We start from the raw sequence: 22,174 nt of genomic DNA on the forward strand, positions 1-22,174 counted from the left end.
TTCACCAGCTTCTCTCCTGCCTATTGTTTCTTGGGTCACTCTGCTTCTTTCTGAATTTGATTTCTCACTTCTGAAAAGTGCTGTCGTCTTTACTAAATCTTTGAATGGATGTTTGCTAGTGCTCAGGGTTGTTTTTGTTTGTTTGTTTGTTTTGCTACTTGAAATAGATTCTAACTATGAATTTATATATTCTTTCTTTCCTTCATAATTTAAAAAAAATTTATTTGGAAGGCTGAGTGATGGGGAAGAGGGTTGTAAGGGATGGAGGGAAGGAAGAAGAGAGTGATAGCAAGAGAGAGAGAAATAATCTTCCATCTGCTGGCTTATAGCCTGAAGGATAGGCCAGGTCAAAGCCAGAGGCCAAGGACACTGTGTGGTTCCTCTATGTGGGTGGCAGGAAACTAAATACTTAGGTCATCATTTGCTGCTCTCCTGGTACATTAGCAGGAAGCTGAATCGGAACCCCAGGTACCCTGGTTTCAAAGCAAGAATTCTGATATAGGATGTAGTGTCCCAAGTGTCACATTATCCTGTTGTGCCACAGGTTAATAGGTTCTTTTTTTTTTTTTTACTATATCTTTTTTTATTATTACTAATTACATTGCATTATGTGACACAGTTTTATAGGTACTGGGATTCCCCCCAACCCTCCCCAAACCCTTCCCCCTTGGTGGATTCCTCCACCTTGTTGCATTACCACAGTTCAAGTTCAGTTGAGATTCTTTCATTGCAAGCATATACCAAGCATAGAGTCCAGCATCTTATTGTCCAGATAAGTTCAACGGCTTGTTGGGGAGACCTTCTCTGGTCTGAAGGTAGAGCCAGCAGAGTATCATCCCGATCAATTAAAAGCCCCAACATAACATCAGCAACAATTTATAACGTTATGGAATTAATTGACATAGTATTGAGTAACCAATATGTTAAAAAAAATGCAAGTTCTTAACCACATCCTGTGACTACTTCATTGACATTTCAAGTTTAGTTTATATACAACTGGGTTCCATACAACTTAAAATGGCTATAGATTACTATTCAGCTGTCTTGTGTCTATTTTCATTATAATATTTAGCATTTTATAGTGTTGAAGCATAATTTTGCTGAACCTGGCTTTTTTTTGGGTAGTCTAGACTGGCTTATAACTTTAACAAGACATACGTCATCAGTTTAGGTGCAGAACAGTTTTAGGAGGGGTGTGCAGAGAAATCTTCAATACCCTAGTGAGGAGTAACTGATCTTTGTGTCCCACCTAGTAAGGTGCAAGTGAATCCACGCTGACCATTTCCTGTCTGATTCTAAGCTTTCCTTGTTGTTCTCTGTCTATCTATTCTGGATTTTTTGTTTGTTTGTTTGATTATTTGTTTGTTTTTATGTTGTTGGGTTTTATATACTGATATTTTATTTAGAATTTTGATACATATATCCATGAGTATGACTGACTAGTTTTGATTTTTCATAGTGTCTTTTAGTTTCACTGGTCTTTGTAAGTTTTCAATTTTTGTGTTTTAAGTTATTTATGAGGGAGGGAGGGAGAGGGAGAGAGAAAGAGAGAGAGAGAGTATCTCCCATCTGTCAATCCACTCTGCAAATGGCCACAACGGCCCAGGGTCATAGCTAGGAGACGGAGCTTATTCTACCCAGGACCCCATGTGGGTGACAGGACTCTCACTATTTCAGCCATCACTAAGTTTGAGATCATTTGTTCTTTAAATGCTTAGCAAAAAGCTTCTGCAAAATTATCTGGGTCTGGCATTTTCTTTACAATGAGAGTTTTTTTTTTAAATTGAATCTCTTTTGTTTCTTTTTTTTTAAATTCTTCATGAATAAGTTAGGCTTTTCTTAAAAAATAAATATCACTCACTACCCAGGACAGAAACTTGTTGATATGATACTTTTTTTTTTTTCATACTTAAGTGTTAAGTGTACCTTCTATTTTAGTATTGTTATATGTGTCTTCTTTTTTTTAATGTGTCTTCTTTTTTTTAGTATTGTTATATGTGTTTTCTTTTGATAAATCTTTTTGACAGTTTCCCACTTTATTCTTTCTAGTAAATTGTCTTTGTTTTTAATTGTATTATTTTTACTGTTTCCTTTCACTTAATTTCTTTATTCTTTTAAATAAGAATGCCTAACATTTATTTGCACATATCTTCTCTCCTACGTAAGCATTTAAGGCTTTGATTTTGTCAAATACTAAGGAAACTCATGAAGTATAATGATGAGGTTATATTCATACAATACAAATAGACATTAGGGCACGATGCAGTGTTAGAGAGGGATACCTGGTCTGCATTGAGACGTGGCTTCTGTTTTTGCCCAGCCATTTGGAAAGCAGACCAGTGGATTATTTGTCTTTCTGTGTCTTTCTCTCAAATAAATAAAAATAAATTGTGAGACTTCTCACCTTATATGTAACTACTGCTTCCCATCTTTATGTAATCATTTCTGGTTTGGTTATTGACATTGTATTTTAAGCAATGTATATAAGCTGAATCAGATAGTATTTGCTTTAAAATTTTTATTATTATTTTTTAAGTGACACAGTGACACACACATATATTCTTTCAACTGTTCATTCAATCCTCAAATGTCTACAATGGCCCAAGTAGGGCCAGATCACAGCTAATACGGGATGCTGGTGTTGCAAACAGACAGCTTAACTAAATGTGCCACAATGCCAGTCCCAATAGTGTGTATTCTTTTTAAAATTTACTTCTTGGGATAATTACCTTGAGATTCATGTATGTTGCTGTACATTTAAGTAACTGATTCCTTTTACTTTTTGAACTGCTCCAAAGCATTGTTAGGTAAAAATTATTACTCCATTTGTTATTAGAAATTTACATTGCTACCAGTTTTTGCTTTTACAAATAGAGTTGCTATAAAAATCGACATAAGCGGGAATCCGGCACATGCAAAATGAGGACTTTAACCAGTAGGCTATTGCACCAGGACCCTATTATTTCTCTTAATCTGTAAATTCAATGTTCATTAGCTCCAGACTAAAGGAATTATAGATTTATTAAGAATTTAAGAATTCTGGAAGGCCAAATTTAGAATATTAGTCATAACAGCACATATGAGGAGGATGAGCACAAAAATATCTGTGGTAGAGCTCTGCGCCATAGTCTGGTAGCAAAATCCTTACTTTGCAACTGCCGGTTCTAGTCCTGACTGCTCTACTTCCCATCCACCCCCTGCCTGTAGCCTGGGAAAGCAGTAGGGAATGGCCATGCCCTTGCAACCCTGAACTTACATGGGAGACCTGGGAGAAGCTCCCGGCTCCCAGCTTTGGACCAGCTTGTTGTTGCAGCCACTTCTGCAGTGAACCAGTGTGTGGAAGATCTTTTTCCATGATTCTCCTTATCTCTGTAACTCTAGCCTTCCAATTAAAAATAAAATACATCTTAAAAATATTTGTAGTAGACAGTGGCCAGACTATGTTGAACATGAATTCTCCTAATTGTAAAATGACAACCATCTTTACATCTTCCTTTTCTCTGGTCTCATCCTTCTTTCCTTGATATGCAACCATTTATATGTGCAGCTTTTTGGTTGACTACGTACTATGTGGCATATTTTGTATGTATTTCACCTTATCCCATTGTGCTGCTTCATATATCTCGCATTACTTTTTCATATGTCACTATGTTTTTAGGATCTATTCATTTGCTCTCTATGTGCATCTTTGCTTACTGCATCTAACTCCTGTATATTAATACAGATGTACCTTTACCACATCTTATTTATCTACCTACATTCCTGCCCATTCAGAAACAGTGAGAAGGTAAAGAAATGCATGCAGATAAGATGGGGTTTAGCTTTCAGACTACCAATTTATCTATAACTTCTTATCTAGACAAACATCTTGCCCAATACCTGCAGCCTCTGACTTCCCAGTTTCCAGAAATGTAATAAAAAGGGGAGGGGAATCAATGGAAATAGTTACACAATTCTGTTTGTCACCCAAACATGACAGATATCATTACATGATATCAAGGTGGCAGTTTTTTAAAACAAAATTCATGAACTATTAAGTCAATAGCCAGAATAAGTGAGCTTGTTCTGGGAAATAGTGAACATCAGGTATCTACCGCCACACATGGCGTTTTTTTCCCTTCAACGTACTAGATTATTTTCTTTTATTTTAAGAAAAAACATTTATTTTATTTTTGTTGGAAAGGCAGATGTGCAGAGAGGAGCAGAGGCAGAAAGGAAGATCTTTTGTCCACTGATTCACACCCCAAGCAGCTGCAATGGCCAGAGCTACACCGATCTGAAGCCAGGAGCCCAGGGCCTCCTCCAGGTCTCCTACACAGGTACAGGGTCCCAAGGCTTTGGGCTGTCCTTGACTGCTTTCCAAGGCCACAGGCAGGAATGGGACACAGGGCTCCTGGGATTAGAACCAGTGCCCACATGGCATCCTACCACATGCAAGGTGAGAACTTTAGCCGATAGGCTATCGTGATGGGCCCATACTAGATTATTTTAAACCAGCAAAGAAAGAACTAAGTTCAGCCCACTAGGGCTTCACTTCGAAATTGCAAATATACTTTTTCCATTCTCCATTAAACCACATATACACTTGCTGTGCAGAAAGTAGTGACATAAGAAGAAAAGCTATATCCTTGAACTAAAACAGGCCTGTTTGAAAAATGCTTGAAAAATATGTTATTATGGGGCTGGCATCATGGCATAGCCCTCTACCACACTGTCATCTCCTATGAGTGCTGGTTCAGGTCCCAGCTGCCCTACTTCCAATCCAGATGCCTGCTAAATCACTTGGGAAGGGGGCAGAGGATAGATCAAGTGCTTAGATTGCTGCCACCCACGTGGGCGACCAGAACACAGTTCTAGGCTCCTGGCTGTGATGTGGCTCCACCCGAGCCATTGCAGCCATCTGGGGAGTAAATCAGTGGATAGAAGATTCATTTTCTCCCTCTTTCTTTGTAATTCTGCCCTTAAAAAATAGATATATATTTTTTAAAAATCTAATATCAAACTATCAGTTCAGACATTTCACTGTACCACATGCTCAGTGAATCTCCTGTCACTGTTTTGGTTTTGTTCCCTTGATCTAGGTGCTGATCATTTCTTCCACACACTATTTTGGAGCCATGCCCAGATTTAGGGGTTAATGAAAAAGGAAAGTTGTGGGAAAGCCACTTTATGAGCACCCAAGGCATTATTGCTAGAACTTCGTAAGTGTAAAAGCAAACACTAAGTAACTCTTTCCAGAAGAAGTTCCAGGTAATAATGGATACACGGAACCAAACATACTTGCATTCTCCACCAAAACCTTTGGCATGCGCTGGCGGTTCATGAGGAGTGGGAAAGGATCTCGCCCATCATTCCGTTCATGGACTTCCCGAATTTCCACTGTGTCATCCATAAGATAGTAATGAATGATGTAGGTCCGACATTCACCGAACATGCTATCTCTATCATCCCAGATGGCGTAGAAGCGAAGAACCTTTCAGGGAACCCAATGAGAAAACTTCGGTAAGAATGCTGAACAGAAAGCTCAATTTAGGGAATTAAGCATGTATACGTCAGCCAATGATGAAAATATTAGCTGAAAAGACTATGCGGTAACTTCAGATAGTAAGCCAAAGAAAAGAAACACTCATCAAGGTACTAAACATCTGAAATTCCATGACAAATGTCAACAGCTGGAAAGAATTAATAAGTCTGTGCCAAGAAAGGGTTGACTTTCATCTAAAATATTACTGAAGAGAAGCTGAAGTAAAAGAACAGTGGGATCCTTTATAGAGAAATTAAAAATATGAACAAAGGTACATGTGAATATGTTATATACAATTGGCTTGGAGAGAAATTTCATTTATTTATAGCCAATCCTGTCTTGATCCCATCAACACATATCTAATAACAGTATCCACACAATCTTAAAATACAAAACCATCCCAGATGCATGATTGATATAAAGGACTTATTAAAAGATGATAATAATGCTAAGTAAAATTTCCCACTTGAAAAGAAAAACAAGAGCTGCAAAGTTGAGAGCAATCTCTCTCTTTTCTCTTCCCCCTTAGCACAAAAAGAAAACCCATTTTGTTTACACACATCTATGTACAAACAGGGGGATTAGGAAAACTGTAACAGAGCTGGAAAATGCTCAGAATATTCTGTACTCCTACACTAATATAGCATTCATCCTGGAAGTATCTGCAATAGGTATTCTGCAAAATTAATTATTTTAATACTAGAAACCTACAATTAGGCAACAGCTTTGGAACATCTTAGTAATTCATTTAAGTTTTCCTGAAGGATTCTGTGAGATTATCTCCTATTTAGGAAAGTAAATAGCAAACTGAAATGTAAAATGGAAATCAAATGTAGCTCAGTTTAAATACTTTCAAGATTCAAACAGTTAATGGGATATGTAAGATTTGACTCTGTGATCTGCTTTGATCCCTCACATGAAATGAAAGCATTCTGACACCCTAACCCTAGGTGAAATCAGAAATGTAATATTGTATCCAAATTATTAAATTACAGATGTGTTATTCTAAAACACTTTCAATACAGCTATCAGAAAAGCCTGCCAGCTCCACCCTGCCGCTAAGATCTTGCGGCTGGGTGAGCTTGGGAGGGGTTCGGGCCTTGGGGTTGGGGGCAACTGCAGCTCCCTGCAGCGTGGCAGCTGTGGAGGGGGGTGCCCCTGCTGGGTCAGACCCAATGCTGGGGACTCAAGCTAAAGACACTGCTGGAAGGCAGTGAATGAGTCCTCAGCTTCGCCCAGGGCGGCCAGTGTACCAAGTGGTGCCAGGCTTTGCTTGCTGGCCACCCGGCGGCGAACTCTGGGGTTTTTAAGATATGTAGTTGCTGCCTGGGGACACCCATGAATAAGGCCAGTTTTAGTGCAGGTGAGAGGTGAATTTTGGGTGATTCCCAGTGATAGGGTCATGAAAGTTTCAGGCATATGTGGGGACTGAGACCAGATGGTTTGGAGGGAAGCATCCATAAGATAATTTGGGTTAGACTGATTCACCAGCCCAATTAGGAATCCAAAGATGGGCTGTTAGCATAGAACATGACTGATGGCCACACACCAGTCCACACCAAAGTTATGGATGGGGGCCTGTCTGGCAGGGTTAGGTACCATTACCCAACTGGGTGGTGGAGTGGTGGAATGGTCACATTTGGCAGGGTCAAGACACTATCCAGCACGTGAGAGAACTTGGTCTGGGGGTAGAATCTGTGGGGTTGTGTGGGCCCAACCCTATGGAAATACAATTCCCCCTGGTTAGCTTGCAAGCTGGGGTTGCGGTGGACTAAGCTAGGTGTGACCATGGCACCTGCCATCATCCACGGGTAAAGGAACCCACAACAGTCAGGGCAGGTCAAGGCAGCAACACCTGAATGTGCATCCTAAAACAGGATGTGGGGTGGGCCGGGCTGCAATTGGAAGGGGGCAGAATAGGCAGGGCTGAGCAAACCTTAACTCACAAGAAACAACAGAAATCAGGTTGGAACACAGGTCATGCCAAGTAGGCCCTTGCACCTACCAACCTGCGTGAGCCTGGGATGCTAAGCCACAGCATCTAAGGCAGGGGCCAGGACAGGTGAGGGTCTCTGCCAAGCTGAGTCAGAGCAACCACTGGCCTTCACGTGATCTAAGGCTGGGAACAGGCCCGGTTGGGCAGCTAAGGAGATACCCTAGCTGGGTTGAGTTTCCCACCAAGGAGCACATGGGCTGGAATGGGGGCTGCGTTCTGATCAGGATATGGTTGTAATCTCACTTAGCACAAGTGTGGACTGGGACTGGAAGCACCAAACCGGCCTAGACTCCAGCACCATCTTGTTCTCTAGAGGACCAAGGGAGATGTGAGACAGACTGGGCTGGGTGTCAGCCCTTACTTTACCATGTGTGAGCTGTATGGGGGTATGGAAGAGCCATGACTAGGTTGAAACATGCAACAGTAAGAACCAGATTGGGTTGAAGGCCAATCAGGAAAAGCCACTGTTCCTGCTAGGACAGGAGGTGAACTGAGTAGGTCCTTGGCTCATGGACCCACTGGTATGCGTGAAATCTGGCACTGGGAGAGGTTCTGATAGAGGAGCCTGGACAACTTCTCTGGCAGGACACAGTCCCTGCAGATAAGTGCAAGAAGCACAATAGGAAACAGCCCAGAACAGGCTATGGAAATTATCCCACTGGCATACACTTGGCATGGGTTGGGGGAAGACCAGGCTGAACCTGTTCACATCAACCGCTGGCAAATCCAAGCACCAGAACAGAGTGTGGGTCGGGCCAGGTTTGGTTGCAACACATACCAGTACACATTAAGGAATGCCAAGGTGAGATGAGCCGTACCAGATGTTGTTGCAGTGCCCTAACAGCACATGTGAAAAACGGGGGAGGAGGCAAAGCTGGCAGGGAAATGTGGGCTCCCCTGCTGGACAACTACTTCCATTGGAAAGCGTGAGTCAAGATTGGGGCAGATCAGACTAGGCAGGGCTATAACACCTGTGGGCCTCATGTGAGCTAGATAAAGGAAGGGCCATGGTGGGCTAACTGTTCCGATTGTTGCAAGCAAAAATTAGAGTAGGTGAGGGTTGGTTGGGCTTAGCCGCAGCATCAGCTGGCAGAGGCTGGCACTGGGAGCTAATTCTGTCAAGTCAAATGCCAGAACCACCTGGTGTGTGCATAATCTGGGAGTGGGAATGGCCTAGTAGGGAGATAGTGGGCACCTCCCTCCACTCCCACTGGACAGCAGGAAAACCAGGACAGGGGCAGGAGTGGCTAGACAGAAAGGCACTTGCCAGTAAGTGTATGGGCTGGATAGTAGGTTGGTTGGGTTGAACTAGGCTTTAGTGCCCATTGACACGTACGAGAGCTAAATGGGATGTGGGACAGACTGGACAAGCCTGCGGTACATACTGGCAAGCATTGGAGCCAGGGTAGGGGGCGGACCTGGTGGGGGTTATGCGGAGTCACGCCAACTAGGCTGCAGCTCCCACTGGTTTGTGTAAGGACTGAGTATGAAGTGGGTAGGATCGAGCTGGACTACAACACTCATTGGTTCACGAGGAAGACAGGGTTGGAAATAGAAATGACCCATCAATATCAACGACCAGCATGTGCATAAGTTGATTGGTGCGACAGTCGGTGTTGGCCCCTGTACCAGCAAACTCATGCAAGAATCAGGTCTGGGATCATCTCAGATGAAGTTTCTTTGGAGATCCCTCCAACTGAACTGCTGATCTCAGAAACCCAACCATGAAGAGACTGTCAGCCAGTGGATTCTGAATAGGTTTCGTTGTGATTGGAACGGCAAGATTGGCAGCAATCCAGAACTTTTGAACTATCAAGGCTGCTTGAGCAGGACCCTCGGTATCGGTGTCTCCCGTCCCGCGGAAGAAATCACCCGATACTGGAGAGCGTTTCAGAGGCACTTTTATTCCAACCTTCAGTTCCCTCTTTGGGGCAGAAGCCCCTGGCTTATATATCCCTCCTATCCGTTAAATCCGTTACCCAGAAGCCTTCAGTTAAGTCAGTTAAGTCCGTTATTTCCGTTACACAGAGAAACTCCTCACCCCTCCCCCAAGGCCCCTGGCTATCTCTCAATCCTCCAATCAGCTTACATGCCTGAGGCAAGCAGTAAAGGGCCAATCACAGGGCACTTCCTGAAACCTGTCTCCAAGAGGAAGTAGGGACCAGGCATCATCTTAGGGCAGGGCACACGTGCAGTGCTCCCAACACTCGGAGCATGCCTCCCACTGGGAATCTGGGAAGGGTGGGAGGCTGGGTGGGGCTTTTCCCTTTCTTTCTCCCCTGATCCCAGATATGGGGAAAAATGATAATATTAGTGTGGAAACAATGGTGTTACCCACTTTCACCCTGTAGCCCTTGACCCTTTGTACCCTAATTAACTAAGTAAGATAAAAAATAATTAAAAAAAAGAAAAGCCTGCCAATGAACACTGAGCCCCAGTTGGAAATAAGTAAATCCGCTGAGGTGCCTAGGTCACTTACTTGTTTGTCAAAGGTGAGAAACTGTTTAAGTTGGTCAAAGTTTGATGGGGTGACATATTTACGAAGAGGCTTTTTTCGAAGTTCAGTGTAAGGATCGAGAGCCATCTTTTCTGGTGGATTTAGCTCAATTCCTTGACTTTCCAAAAATATCTAAATAATTAAAAATTAAAAATGATCACCTTTCTTAAGGATTCTAAAAGTAATAAACAGACAGTATAGAAATAAGTACATTCATAATTTAATGCCAATGCATTACTTTGCAGCTTTAATATGACACAGAAGCACTATCTCCAACTGACTCAGCAGTACAAATCAGATCAAAGTTAAAATTACCTGAAGTACTCTATATTACAGAATTATCAGTAAAATGCTAAACTAGTTGAAAGGCATGATGGTAAGGTAACTGGATTCAAATATCAATGTAGATCAATCAAATATATTTAGATGTCTAAGAACAGGGTGAATACTAGGACTGTTTACATGTACACATTTGGACCTTAACTATAGTTTCAAGCAACGTAGAATACATAGTAGGTATGAAAGTGAAACCAAACTCAAATTCCTCACTTTCCAACTTTCACTTAAAACAAGTGTATGATTGGGGCAGGAGCTGTGACATAGAAAGCACGTTAAGCTTCTGCCTGTGGTGCCGGCATTCCATATGGGCACAGGTTTGTGTCCTGGCTGCTCTACTTCCTATCTAGCTCCCTGCCAATGGTCTGGGAAAGCAGAGGAGGATATCCCAACTGTTCAGGCTCCTGTGCCCATATAAGAGACCAGGAAGAAGCTCCTGGCTCTGGCTTCATAACAGCTCAGATCCCACCACTGTAGTCATTTGCAGAGTGAACCACAGGATGGAAGATCTCTATCTCTCCCTCTTTCTAACTCTGCCTTTCAAATTAAAAAAAAATTCTTACGAAAAAAGCATACAATTAAGACAATCCCTCTTACCAAAAAGAACAGAAAACATAACCACTGGTCACTTTAGACCAGAAATGCTTCAGCAAAGTAGGAAAAACAAACTAAGTGCTCAAACATCACCAGAAGCACTTTAATTTGACATAATCATGAATTCTACCTTACTAATTATGCAGAAAATATTTTAGACTATATCCTTTTATACAAATTGACTCTCCACCTTATTAAAGCATCACAATAAATAATATTCTTGCTGAAAAATCAGAAAATAGCCACTGTCTGTGACGCAGGCATCCTATAGGGCCATTGGGTCAAGTCTGAACTGTCTCACTTCTGATCCAGTGTCCTGATCCAGTTTTGGGGAAAGCAGTAGAATATGACCTTAATAGTTCTTTAGAGATACAGCCTCTATGGAAATGATAATGTTAAATGAGATTCTAAAGATCTGATCCAATTGAATTAGTGTCTTTGGAAGAAGAGATATCACAGAGCATATTTTTTTGCTCTATCTCTGTAAATGTATTGGGAAAAAAAGCCATTTGAGCATCTGGAGAAAAGTGAACAATCTGCAAATCTGGAAAGAGGTCCTCACTGGGACCTGACCATGTTGGCGGCATGCTGATCCTGGACTCGCCGCCAGCAGTACTGAGAGGCAGCAGGATTTCTGTTATTTAAGTTACCAAGTATTTCTGCTATGATAGTCCTGAGTAGCTTAGGACTAGAGTTTAAGTTGTTTTTATGTAATTTTTGAAAAAAAAATACAAACTTCTTCGACGCTAACATGTGTGGTATAGAGTTCACATCTACTACACTACTAATAATACTTCAACAACAAAAACATATTCTGGATCTGTGTTTTCTGGACTCTTATTTGTTAATATGTTCAATCACTTCTGCCTATAGGAACACTTATCTAGAGCAATCAGGACGGGGTGAGAGGAGGTGACAATTGTGAAAAATTTGAATAGAAGAGCTTCCTGGTTCCAACCACATAAAAAAGACAGCTACCTCCATTACCTATTCATAGGCTCAGCCCTAATGGAAGCCATCAAATTATACGCGTACACATTTTAAGCTGTTTAGAAGCCAGCCTCCAACTGAAAAGATCGGTTGTTGAAACAATTCAATGTAGCCATCAGCTCCTGAGATATATAGCTTCAGTCAAACAGTTATTAAAACACATCAATCTTCATCATTCATGGAGTCTGTCTTTGTGAATTTTCCTCCTAACAGTTCAATCCAACCCTCAAATCAATGCTTGCCACATTGTTCATTCAATCACAGACATGCTGAGACCAGCACAGTATCTGACATGTGCAAATGCGGACATTACTCAGTTGAGGTCAAACAAGGTGTATCTCTGTCTTCTTTTTCAATTCTCATGGTGTAAATAAGAATCCTTTTTCAGACTATTTAGCTGCACATTTTTTTGCATTTTTGTGTTTTGTTGTTGATGTTGTTGCTAAAGTGGTCCTCAGGCAAAATGCTGAGATGCAGTTTAAGGTTCCTAAGCATGAGGTTAAAATGTTTCTTGTGGAGAAAAGCACAGATTAGGTAAACTTCATGCAAGGATGAGTTGTGATGCTGTGCAGCTGGACATTAATGAATCAACGATTTATACTAATCAGCATGTCTTAGAACAGAAACACACATAATGCAGATTTCTTTATTGACTGGTTCACAGAACTATTGAGAGATTAACAGGAAGATAATTCTTCATTTCCCCTAGGAGCAACAGGCTAATACTCAATATTATTAACAATTAATAATTGATTAATGATTAATAATATATAATATTAATATAGTGATAAGAATATATAATACTGTTAAATGATTGTGGTGAATTTATAGGCCAAAACTACTGTGACTGAAGAGAAGCAATCATAACTACTCAGGGATGAACCCGCAACTGCTCAAATTGCTCATAAAGACACAACTGTTAAAACAATTGTTAGTAATTGTAGGTTGAGACAAAACTGTTTGATTTCTCACTGTTGGTACAAAAAATTTTAAAACTGCTTCTGATACAAAGAATCCCCAAACCTAAAAAGCAAGAGATCAAAAATAATCTGAGGGGCAGACATTCAGCTTAGCGGTTAAGATGCTGGTTAAGGCACTTGTGTCCCACCTTGGAGTTCCTGGATTGGACTTCCAGCTCTGGCTTGTGCCTCCAGCTTCCTGCTTAGGCAGACTCTGGGAGGCAGATGTGTGGCAGATGTGGAATGAGTTCCCAGCTTACAGCTCAAACCAGCACAGCCCCAGCCATTGTAGGCAGCTGAGGAGTCAATCAGTGAAGAGCACTCCTTCTGTCTCTGCCCCTCAAGCTATCTGTGCACCTCTCTCTCTTATCAGAGTTCTTCTCTGATAAGCCTTAATAAATAGTGTCTCCTCAGACTATTTTTTTTTACTGGTTGCTTTTGTCATCCAACTACAATACAACCTCTTTAAAGGCAAGTCTTTATATCTGGCACCTAAAACAGTGTCCAGCACATAGCAGAGAGTCAAAAACTATATGCCAAGTAAACTGTCAAATAGGAAAAACACAAGCACTATTTCATAGGTGCTCTGCACATGGCGAAAATTCATCACACTCCGCAATAGCTAGCATGGAAAAAGATATAAAATACTTTAGGAAACATATATTTGCTATAAAAATATTTTAAGCTAAGACAAATTTAGGATTAATTTCCTAGTCCCTATACTCCACACTGAAAAAAGTAATCATATCCTCTATGTGTGTAACTTAGGTTGTCTCTTTATTAAAAAAAAAATTCTCAAATTTGGGGAGAGTGTCTGATCCAGGGTTAAAGCAGTAGCTAAGGTTTCCATGTTCCACCTGCTTCACTATCCAGCTCTAGCTCCCAGTATCAGCTTCCTGTCAGGCCAGACACTCAGAAACAGAAGGTTAGGGTTCATGTGGCTGGGCCACTTTCACCCAAGTCAGAAACTGGGATTGGGTTCTCAGTTCCTACTGAATTCACTGGTCCTATCCAGTCCTAGCCGTTTCAGGCATCTGCAGAGTGAACCAGCAGATAGAAGACTATTCCGTGTGTCTGTCTCAAAAGTTCAGAAGTTATGAAACAGAGAACATAAAGAACTTTTTTCAATATAAACAACTGGCCCTTTTCCATTTAGAAATGGTTTGATTTCAAGAACATGTTAAATAGTAAATTATCCTATAATTTAGCAGCTATGACTTATGAAAAATAAAATGACATAAAAGATTTTGAGATCATCTCTGTTGGTAACAACAGTATTATTTTTGTAAACCCAAATTTCATATAAATACTTAATTCTTTTTTCCATAATTTTCCCCCTCCGTAGCTATCTCCTTCTTCTATAGTTTCTTCTGTATTCTCTGCTTAAACTGCCAAATGAACTAGTTCCTTTACCAAATGGTAAAGCTGTGAGAGGTGTTTGCTACTGAATAGACATCTGTCACAAAGTGTCTGTATGTATCAGATTACACACATACAAATGCTTCACAAATCTGCTAGTAATTTTCATAAAACACATTACTTGTGTCCTCCTTTTTCCCTAATAAATGAATCTTTCTATAAATCAAAATGATGACTCAAAGCCCACAACTTCCAAAAATTATTTAACTCTACCTGTGTAAAACGGTCGCAGTCCACAATACGGAATGTTTTGCCATAAATTGTGATGTTTATTCCTCTATTTAGGTCTTTCCAGTGGTAATGATCTCCCACATCATTCTTGGCTAGCCGCTGACGTCTGACTAGCTTGCCCTGAGGGATCCCAGAGTTTTCCACCACAGGCTCTATGACAGACATGCTGTCATCCTCTAGATAGTAATAAATGTTCACTTGACGGATTCTATAATGTTCCTCAGTTGATATAGGGACATCTTCTTGAAAATAGGCGTCAAATTTCAGTACCTAGAATGTTCAAGGAAAGGATGAGAATCAGTTTATTACAGTTATCTAAAAATAAAACCTAACATTCTCCTGAAAAGGGAACCGCTCATGGAGATTTGGATATTTATCATCATCTAAATCAAAAGTTGGCAAAGTCTGGTTCATGGGACAAATCTATTCTGCCACCATTTTTTTTGTATGAACAAGAACATTTTTACATATTTAAATAGTTGAAAAATTAAATATGACTTCATAACACATAAAATATGATGCAAATTTCAATTATCAGCACCCACAACTAATTATGCAAACAATTAACATGTGTTTATTTAATGGCTGCTTTCCCATTGCAAGAGTTGTGACAGAACTATACACGTTGCTGTAATGGATGATATGGTGAAGCCTGAATTCCACAGCAACTGTATATGGAGAGAGGGTCTTTAGGAGACAAGATAAAAGGAGATTTGAGGGTGGCACCCTCACACAAAAGCAGTGAATACCTTGTAAGGCAAGAAGGAGAGAGATTCCCTTCCTCCGCCCACCATGTGAAGAAGGCTGTGAGCAAAGGGAGGGCTTACCAGAAACCAAACTGGCAGGAACATGATCTTGGACTTTTAGCCTCTGGAACTATGAGAAAATCAATCTCTACCCCATCTGCAATATTTCTATAGATTTCTATTGTTTGATCCACCCAGTTTGTTGTATTTTGTAATGGCAGCTGAAGCAGACTAAAACTGCTATAATATCCAAAATATTTACAAAGGAAGTTTGCTGAAATTTGTTCTAAATACGATGTGTACACTAATTATTGTGCTTGTTTATTGCTAATACAGCCTACAAATCCTAATTCTGGTAGCTTCACTTCCATGTTAGAAGTTCTTTCAAATTTCTGGAAGGAGTAAAGCATTTTGACAACCATGATTTTTGGTTCTGACTCCATTGCATTATAGTAAGAGTGGAGTTCCTATAAATTCATATGAATGACACCTTCATTACTTTTTCTCAAAAAAAGGTTTTATTTGTTTGAAAGGTAGAGTTACAGAGAGAAAGGACAAGACAGATAGAGATCTTCCATCTGTTGATGGACCCCCCCCTAAATGGCCACAGTGGCTGGAACTATCCCAGTCTGAAGACAGGAGCCAGGATCTTCTTGGTCATCCACATGGGTATAGGTGCCCAAGCCCTAAGGCCATCATCTGCTGCTTTTCTCGGCACATTAGCAAGGACCTGGATTGGAAGTGGAGCAGCAGAACTCAATCTGACATGCAACGGGATGTTGGCACTGCAGGTGGCAGCTTCATCCACTATGTGACAGTGTCCTGCATTAGTACTTACAGTTCTTCTATAAAAGACTTTCAAGTCACCAATTTACCAAAGAACATTTAGAGAGTGCATCGACACCATCACTATGCTCAGAAATATATATACAAGCACACTGCAAAAGTTTCAGGGAATAAGTCAATTAAAAGATAATTTGGGTACAAAAGAATTTCAAATTCCATGGGTTTTCTCATGAAGTTCATTTTTCATGAACTGCTTGAAGATCCTTCAGATTTTGAAAGCCAACTGTCCTCTGAAGGACACCAGCATTGCTGTGATATCAAAATGGCACATGTGCCTGGGAAAGCAGCAGAAGATGGCCTAAGGCTGACACCATCTTAGACGAGGCTTCCCCTGGTCAGTGTACTAAGTAAATCCCTCTGTGCTTTTTTCTGCTACTTTGGGTTTTTGTTTTGTTTTGTTTTTACAGCACTATAATGCAGTTTGTATGCCTGATTTGCTTCATGTTTATTCTCCCCAAGAAATGCATGAATACTTCATAGAGGGCACAGACTAATCTGTTTTAGTCTATAATGAATACTCATTAAATATTGGTTAAAAATTAGATGAATAATTAATAATGAATAATTAAAAATTAGATGAATTATTGTCAGTGTCCCTGATGCAACCTGACACACTGAACATGTAATGCATGCACAAGAGTCACTAGACTTCTTATAATTATGTATGAAATTAAAATATTTATTCAGCATTTCTTCCCTAAATTATGAATGAACACACATATTAGCTTGGTTCTGTTTAATATGAATTGCATGTTGAAAATATTTCATGTTAATTAAATGTGTGCAGCATATGCTGTTGAAAGGAAACTATGTTACTAGACAGATAAGGGTGTTTCAAAAAGTTCCTGGGGGGTCCAGTGTGGTACCCTAGTGGCTAAAGTCCTTGTCTTGCACATGCCGGAATCCCATATGCGCATCAGTCTAATCCCAGTGGCCCTAGTTCCCATCCAGCTCCCTGCTTGTGGCCTGGGAAAACAGTAGAGGATAGCCCAAAGCCCTGGGACCCTGCACCCATGTGGGAAACCCAGAAGAGACTCCTGGCTCCTGGCTTCAGTTCTGCGTAACTCCAGCCACTGTGGCCACTTGCGGAGTAAATCGTTGGATGGAAGATCTTCCTCTCTGTCTCTCCTCCTCTCTGTATATCTGACTTTACAAAAAAAAAATAAAATGAATCTTGATGACAAAAAAAAAAGTTCCTGGAGGGACTGGCATTGTGATACAGTGGGTTAAGCCTCTGCCTGAAAAGCTAACTTCCCATTTCAAGTCTCATTCACTCAGTTTCTGATTCATCTCCCTCCTAATGTGCCTGGGAAAAACAGTGGAGAGTGGCCTCAGTACTTGGGCCCCTGCCAACCATGTAGGAGACCTGAATGGAATGCAGGTTCCTGTGTTTGGCCTAACCTATCCCCAAGGCCATTTGGCCAATATACCAGCGTTAAAGATTCATTCTCATTCTCTCTCTCTTTCTCTCTGTCTCTGTCTCTCTCCCTCTCCATTTAAAGTAAATAAAATAATCTGGAAAATGGAATTAAAATAAAGTTTTACTTAGTGCAAAAGACTTTGGAATCCATACATATGAGAGGCTTCCAAAAGGTATGTACATACTATGTGTATTAAAATTTACACATGGATTTCAAGGGTTTTTGCACTACAATTATCTCATCTCTTGATTTCATTTTTCATGAGCTTTTTAAAATAGTTTCCTATATACTGAATAAATGGAGATGAATATATAAACAGAAAAACCTTCCAGGATAAGTTTTAATAGAAAAATTTGACTATTTATGATTTATGTCAAACAATGAGCTCTCACATGGGTAGTGAGCTTGAGAATTTAATACCTTAGCTGGATATGAACTTGAACTGTGGTTATGCAACAAGGTGGAGGAATCCACCATGGTGGGAGGGTTTGGGGAGGGGTGGGGAGAATCCAAGTACCTATGAAACTGTGTTACATAATACAATGTAATTAATGAATTAAAAAAAATAATAAAAAATTTAGACAAAAAAAAATACCTTAGCTGGATAGTCAACTTTTCAGGCAAATACCATACATACATAATTATTCTTTTCTCTACAAAGTCATTCTGAAATGAATACAGAGCAAGAAATGAGTTGTATTTGAAAGAGTCTGAAGGTGTTTTCCCAGAGAAAAGACATAATCAGAGCTATGCTTTGGAGTTCAGCTGGCAGTAGACCAGTTATGAGTTTAAAGATTATGGATGAGATCCACTGGCATTGATGGTGCTGTCTGTCTTGCAGGGAGTTGTTCGCACTCTCCTGGAAGAGACGGTGAACATCTGAAATATCAATAAATTTTCGCAAATGAAAAAAAAAAGATTATGGATGAGAGCAGTAAGTGGTTAGATTGCTTATCTGAACTATAATTGTGGTGGAGGAAATGAAGGTGACTGATTCTCGGCCTTGGCATGAAAGGGCAGAAAAAAGACAAACATGGCTCAGATTTGAAGCCAGATGACCTGGTAGCAACACCTAGGGGAGGAGATGAAGTGAGTTACAGAGTCAGAAAGAAAACTTAAGTGCCAGCTTCTCATCCTGGTAAAGATACCTCATCAGCGATAGGACATGCTACTTGAAGTTTCTGAGTCCAAAGTTGGAAACACTGAGAATTATTCTATACTAGGTGGCAGGGAAACCAAACAATTGAATGGGCTGTCTCAAGAACATAGTGTTGGATGTGAGGGCGATCTGGCTGCGACATCTGTCACCCCATTGATCGCCAGGGTTGATTCGGCTGATCTGGCTGGCTAGGTGGGTGTCCCCTTCCTCCCTCACCACTTCATGTGTCCCTCCCGAAGCTGCGCGCTCGGTCGAAGAGGACGACCATCCCCGCTAGAGGAGGACCGGTCTTCGGTCAAGGGTATACGACAAGCTGCACTCCCCTGCTAGAACCTCCAAACAAGCTCTCAAGAACATAGTGTTTGCATTGGTCACTCAGTGCCATGTCAATTAACTTCATGATGTTGTAAATTTCCATGTTTCTTCCTGTTATTGAATTTGTGTTGTGGCTTTTCACTGGAGGGGATGATATTCTGCCAGCTCTACTTTTAGGCCAAGGATGGTCTCCCAATGAAACTGTTGAATTTATCTGGACAATAAGATGTTGGACTCTCTACATGGTCCATGGCCACAATGATGGAATTATGACTGGTTATGAGCTGTACTACTGTAATATATGGGGGAAATCAATATGGGGGGAGGGCTTGGGGACGGGTTGGTGGAATCCCAGAGCCTACAGAACTGTGTCATAAAATGAAATAATAATAATAACAAAAAGAACACAGTGTTTGTAAATGCTTACAGAAAAGCAGTGAGAAGAGAAAGGGAGGCCAGAGAGAGCACAGCCAGAAAAAGTAGGGCGGGGGCAAGCACTGTGGCACGGTGGGTTAGATTACAACCTGTTAACACTGGCATTCCATACAAGAATACTAGTTTGAATGCCAGCTGTTCCATTTCTGACCCAAGTCCCTTCTAACATGCCTGGGGAAGCACAAGAGGATGTCCCAAGCACCTGCACCTGTGCCCCTACCACTCACAAAGGAAACAGGAGCCAGGTACCTGGCTTAAGCCACTGTGGCTATTTGGGGAATGAACTACTGCTTGGAGAATCTCTCTCAATCCCTTCCCCCTCTCCCTCCCTCTCCTCAAATAAAGTAAATAAATCTTTAAATAGAAGAATGAGGAGAAGAAGGCGGCAGAAAGGGAGGAATGAAGGAAGGAAGGAAGGGGAGGAGGAGAAAGAAGAGGAGGACAAAAAGGAGGGGGGCAGGCCAATAGTGTCAAACTTTGCAAATAGGTCAAACAGAATGTGTGTGAAGCAAACCTCTCTATCTACATTTGGCAAAAACGACAACATATGCTACCTTTAAAAAATAAAGATATCATTTAGGGCTTTGGGGAAGGGAAACATCAGATTGTTTAAGTGGACTGAAGTCAAGGGTGGAGTAAAGGTCTCTTGCTAAAGAAGTTAGAAGGTAGAAAGACAGAATGCAAGGACAAGATAATACGAGCTGCAATGCAGAAGTGGTCTTGGAGTGTCTGAAAAAGACACAACAATGACATCAGGAACACAGTGGGAAAAGTAGAAACCAGTGAGTAATGCTAGAGAAAATCACAGGGGAGCAAGGGGAAAGGGTGAGGACACTCACAGCAGAAGGCTGATTTATCACCTAAGAAGTGGAACTGTATTCCAACTATGAGGAACAGCCATAACAATATCCAAAATGTGGACATAAGTGTTAGCTAGTAATGAAGTATTCCTTAAAAAAAAAAAGACCTGTGTTCTGGGTTAATTAGGAAAAATAACTCCCTTAATGCAAATAAATGAACAACAACAACAACAAAAAAACCTAATTTCAAAACGTCCCATTTCAATATCACACATTTACTCTCTACTTCATTATTGAGGCTACATGAATTATATGGAAATTGTGCAGATCCAAGTAAAATGAGTTGGGATCAAATAATATTCTTCATGCATACTATGAATTATGTGAATTATGAACAATATCAATAAAGTATAAGCTAAGTAATGCCAAGTAATATAAAATATCATAGAGACGAAACAGAGGAGCCTTATATCCTCTCAGGTGCAATTTATTCCTCTGAATCTTATTAATAAGTCCTTGAACTATAAGTAATTTTATTACTTCTTGTAAAAATGGAACATCAGGATTTATACCTTTTTTTGGTAAAGATCTATTTTACTTTTTTATTGGAAAGGCAGATATATATAGAGAAGAAGATCTTCTGTCTGCTGGTTCACCCCACAAGTGGCCACAATGGCCACTACTGAGCCAATCCAAAGCCAGGAGCCAGGAGCTTATTCTGAGTTTCCAACATGGGTGCAGGATTTCAAGGCTTTGGGCCATCCTCCACTGCTTTCCCAAGCCACAAGCAGGGAGCTGGATGGGAGGCGGGGCTGCCAGGATAAGAACCGCCACTGATATGGGATCCCAGTGCATGTAAGGTGAGGATTTAGCCACTAAGCTATTGCACTGGGCCCAGGATGTATATCTTACAGTTACTAAAGGCCTGGTCTACTTCTCACTTGTGTTATGCCCACCCGCTACACTAATTTTAAGTTATAAATAAACAAAAGAAACAAGCAAAATTAAAACACATACTTGATTGCATCATACTGTTTTGTGGCTGTTTGAGTTCAGTCTGTGAATGGGTATCTAAGAATGTTCCTGGAAATAAGTTAACTGCGATGAAGAGGAAACAGAAGGGATCTTGGCTGATAGATTTAAAAACTACTTAAAGTGATTACTGACAGGCTGAATTGAGCTAGGCCACAGCACCCATGTGTGAGCACGGGAGTTGGATGGGATGCCAGGCTAGACAACAGAAACTTTCAGCGTACACAAAAACCAGGGATGGGTGTGAACCTTGTGAGGGTTATTGGGGTCACTCTAACTAGGCTGCAGCATCTATCGGTGTGCATGAGGGCCAGGCCTGTGGTGGGCTTGGCTGGCAGGGCTAGGACACAGCACCCACTGATTAGCATGACATGGGGCTGGTGGGGAACTGACCATGTAGTTGAATCTACCTCTACCAGTATGTGGGTAGGCTGGTGTGGCTGACAGAACAAACCCGACACTGTATTAGCACGTGCACACAAGAGTCAAGTCTGAGGACTCGCCAGGCAGGGTGTTGTGTGGGACTCCCCACTGAGACTGTTGGACACAGATGCCGGCCTCAGAAAAGAAAAATCACAAGATATATGATCTGACCTTTGAATATGGGTATCAAGACTGGGCCTATTCAGTTGCTGAAGCCCATGCAGAGGAAAGCATACCCAGATGCTCGTGAAAGCCATGACAGCCAGCTCATCTAAGCTAATGAAGGATGTCGAGCACCCACCTCAGCAAAAGCTAGAAAACACAACAGGTTGCACAACTCTCCTGATCAGGCCTTGCAGAGCAATGTCTAGGTCTGTGGATACACTGAAGTAGGCCTGGTCAGCCCATAGATCTCAGAAAGATTTTCTCAACTCTGGTGCAACAAAGCTGA

General features: G+C 41.0%; 1 protein-coding gene across 1 annotated transcript in view; it reads right to left on the reverse strand.

Annotated features, from left to right (window-relative positions):
• The window catches only part of EFHC1 (EF-hand domain containing 1), a 53,418-nt gene that overhangs the window by 23,850 nt on the left and 7,394 nt on the right, over positions 1 to 22,174 (reverse strand). Inside the window, exons 3-5 of the mRNA XM_058662225.1 lie at positions 14,529 to 14,816; positions 10,000 to 10,149; positions 5,281 to 5,473 (exon numbers count right to left, since the gene is read on the reverse strand). Of these exons, the coding sequence (XP_058518208.1) occupies positions 5,281 to 5,473; positions 10,000 to 10,149; positions 14,529 to 14,816 (631 nt within the window). The remainder of the gene's footprint in view (positions 1 to 5,280; positions 5,474 to 9,999; positions 10,150 to 14,528; positions 14,817 to 22,174) is intronic.

This window comes from Ochotona princeps, chromosome 1 (assembly GCF_030435755.1).
Source record: "Ochotona princeps isolate mOchPri1 chromosome 1, mOchPri1.hap1, whole genome shotgun sequence".
NCBI lineage: Eukaryota > Metazoa > Chordata > Mammalia > Lagomorpha > Ochotonidae > Ochotona > Ochotona princeps.